This window comes from Apis dorsata, unplaced genomic scaffold (assembly GCF_000469605.1).
Source record: "Apis dorsata unplaced genomic scaffold, Apis dorsata 1.3 scaffold_265, whole genome shotgun sequence".
Classification (NCBI taxonomy): Eukaryota; Metazoa; Arthropoda; class Insecta; order Hymenoptera; family Apidae; genus Apis; species Apis dorsata.
Genome location: NW_006263543.1, coordinates 1318171 through 1321770, shown reverse-complemented (window position 1 = coordinate 1321770; position 3600 = coordinate 1318171). Strand labels below are relative to the sequence as shown.

Sequence of the window (3600 nt, the reverse complement as noted above, 5' to 3'; positions counted from 1 at the left end):
TTTTTTTTTTTTTTTTTCTTTCTCTTTACTTACTTTTAGATGACGTTTTTTTTAGCTTCCTCCAATTTTTTTTTTTATTTTACGTTCCTTTTATTTCCCTCCTGTTTTATAACACTCTTTTCTTGTTCTTCTTTTTTTATCATTGAATTCAATTTTTATGCTTCTCATTCAACATTTCTTTCTTTTTATCAGATTTACGAATCTACTCTGTTACAACAGAATTTACAACAATTTAAAAATTTCCTTTTTATCTCTCATCATTTTTATCCGTGATGTCAAACGTTTTACGATGATATTACATTCGTGAAAATTTGTATCTCCGTTCGCTCGAAACTCATTTTTGTAATTAATCTGCACTTTGGTATACATAAAATGAACGTTATTACGAATTATATTTTTCAATTTATTATATTTTGGCTCGTGATAAGGCGGAAAAACATTTACGCTAATCTAATACGAATAATATTTCCGATTCGAAACTGCCAATTCGCATCGTTTTGCAAACAATACTTATGCAAAATTCATCCTCATCTGCTCGTTTATTCCATTTCCAGAATGTATATGGTGAAAGGATCGCGTTTAATCGTCCGGCCAACGTTAAAATCGTTGGACCGTTTATCGACAAGTTTTTTTCCTTCATTCAAACATTCTCGGCGAAAAATTCAACGCGCAAAAATTGAACGTTAAAAATAAACGACGATTGGAAAATGTTTCGAAAGCTTTTTACTTCCAACCGCATCTGATAATTCGATATTTCGATCGTGGCAAGCTTTTGCGCGATGATAAAAAGCTGGGGGACCACCGTTACCATCGAAAATCGAATCGTTCAAACAGCGTTTTCACGATGCATTATTTTAAGCACGTGAATTAACAGTTTTTAACAAAGATCTCGAGAAAACGAATTATTCCATTTTAAAAGAAACAGTGATCGAGAAAATAACATAAAATATCTAGAACAATCTTTGAAATAATCTTTGAAAATAATAAAAAAGGATGATCGACGAAGGGTTAAAAGTTGTGAACGCGCGATCGTTTCGATTAAAAATTATCAGAGAATTACGAAATTTGTCACGAACTCGATATCGGCGGCGTAGAAGAATCATCTTCGCGAGAAGATCAAAAAGTGGTTCGAGAATCATATTAAAATTCCATTTGCACACTCACTTGGCCTCAAGGGCGAGGGCAAACACTCCTGCGGCTTCCGGCGCGGCGGCTGACGTTCCACTGTGCGTTGTCGTGCATTTGCCGTAGAGATCGGTGGTGGCCTGGAAAAAAAAGAAGGAAAAGAAAAAAAAAAAGAACGTAGAAAAGAGAGCTCGGTCGAAAACGCAATGTCAAGAAGAATCTCCTCTCCTGCGGTTAAAATTAAAATTTATTTTAACCGCGGTTTATTACCGAGCATATATTTGCATTTTAATGACACCACGGAACGTTTTAATTGCGATTAACACTCCTCTCAAAAGCGTTTGTACTCGCGGTTGGTAACCGCGTGTCACCCGCCAGATTTTAAGTGGCAAAATTCTGAATGCCCTTTTAACGCAACTCGACGATCTCGTTGTTCATAATCAAACACGACGTTTCTATCTTCGAGAGTTTCTATCGAGAGAAAGAAGGTCGAATCACGCGCAGAAAGTTTTAACAATCGCATAACAATATTTCACACGAGAATAGTTTCGACTCGAGACGATCGTAAAAGAAAAAGCACGAATCGTTTTAGGCCGTTGAACGCGGATAACTTGCAGAGGAGCGGATTAAACGTTCTGTTTCTAAACGTTGTAATTTCCTCTATAACAACGCGCGTGTTCCCTGGATATCGAGAAAGTTTTCGTATTAAAAGTTCGGACCCGCGCATAGTTGGTGTAACCGCGATAAAATCGCGATCAACGTCGGTTTTAATCGATCTTCTCTTCCCCTAATGTTTGCAAATATGGAACAGTCACGTTCCACGATTTATGGAACGATCGAAAAGAGAAAACGTATCGATCGAGTCATTGGCCACATGGCTCGCACGTCGTGCGATTTTCCGTATATCGTTATCGTGAAACATGTTCGATAATTTTAAATTTTAAATGATCATCGAGTCGAAAATTTAAGATGTAGTTTTCGAGCCACGAGTTTTTTCCAAGTTAATAATAAAGTTAAAAAAAAAAAAAATTGAAAAAGGAAAAAAAATACGTAAAGTAGTCCCCTTACGTAAGTTCCCTTTTTTCACTTAACGCATCGGACGATGAAAATGTATTTTATTCGACGATAATCCTAGCGCGCGTCTAATCTGGTTGCCATACGGTTGTACGAGTTCGAACCCCTTGCCTTTCTCCTTTATTTTCCCCTTCGTTCAGCCGTGAAATTTTTCGTGAAGCGGAGAGAACGGTGGAAAATCGGAGCGAACCGTGTTCATCCATAAAATCCCGGTTATCGAGCGCAAAAAACGGTCCAGGAACGAGGGCAGAATCTATTCAGGAATGTGTGTACATCGTTGGATTGTAAACGATGCGGTGTAACACGGTGTTAACAGCCAGTTTATAGAACGTTATCGAAAAACATCCTCTCCTGCAAATTCCTTTTTTTTTTTTCTGGAAGTTCGCATTTTCTTCTTTATTCACGTAACCCTCTTCGAATTCCGTTCGAACGACGATTTTCTCGCTGGTTTCGCAATATGAAGCAATTAGAGTGGAGAAAATATATCATATTCTTTTTCTCGAATGGGATCTGTTCACTCTGTTTGTCGCGTCTTTATGGAGCCATTGCTCTTCGCGAGAATCGTTAAAAAAGCTCATAAAAAACAAGAAAAAAAAAAGGAACCACGAATAACAGTGGCAATCTTCCTTTAACGCGTGAAGAAGCTTCCATATCAGGAGTATCGATCAATGATAAGCATCCATAAAACCACGGTAAAAAAGTTTACGAGCGGTTTACTAAGCTTTCGTGAGCTAAGAATTTCTCACGTTAATCTTGGGCATTGAGAACGATCCTCTCGTGAACGATACTTTCACCAATATATTTCTTCGCTAATGATACTACATACGTATAGAAATATATTTTCTTTATTGTAAAAATTTATTTTATTCGCAGAAGATAACGTGGCATTAACACAGATTTTTGTCTATAAATAATACGCGTGCATTTCTCGTAATTTATACAATCTTTTTAATCTTATTCGAAGAATAAGTTCCAGAGAGATTTAGTGTGCGGTGTTTCTCGATTCTTCGTTATTTGTTGGCCATTGCGCTGAATCTGAAATCTGATTTTCTCTTTCACCGTTTGAACTTTAAAACGATAACGTATTGCTTTTGCTTTTGAGTGAAAAATATTTTTTGTTATTAAAATTTCTATACAAAAGAGGGAGGAAATTAAAAAATTTTCATTCGACAAACGATCGATTTTCCAAACATCGATCACAATCATTCCCACTCGTCGAATATTCTCTTCTCGATTATATCTTTTGGAATATGTTAGCAATTTCATAAAATGTTCAGGTTGATCGACAATTTTCGAGGGATCCTATATAAGCGTGGATCTATGTGGAGCAATCTCGCGTATGGCGAATGCAACTTGTCCCGACAGACCAGAATCTAATCTCATCTTGGTTGAACAAATAAT

General features: G+C 36.8%; 1 protein-coding gene across 1 annotated transcript in view; it reads right to left on the bottom strand.

The window, feature by feature from the left end:
* Positions 1-3600, bottom strand: part of LOC102671853 (neuroendocrine convertase 2) — a 31691-nt gene that overhangs the window by 3035 nt on the left and 25056 nt on the right. The window contains exon 8 of the mRNA XM_006616567.2: positions 1165-1265. Coding sequence (XP_006616630.1) covers positions 1165-1265 — 101 coding nt within the window. The remainder of the gene's footprint in view (positions 1-1164; positions 1266-3600) is intronic.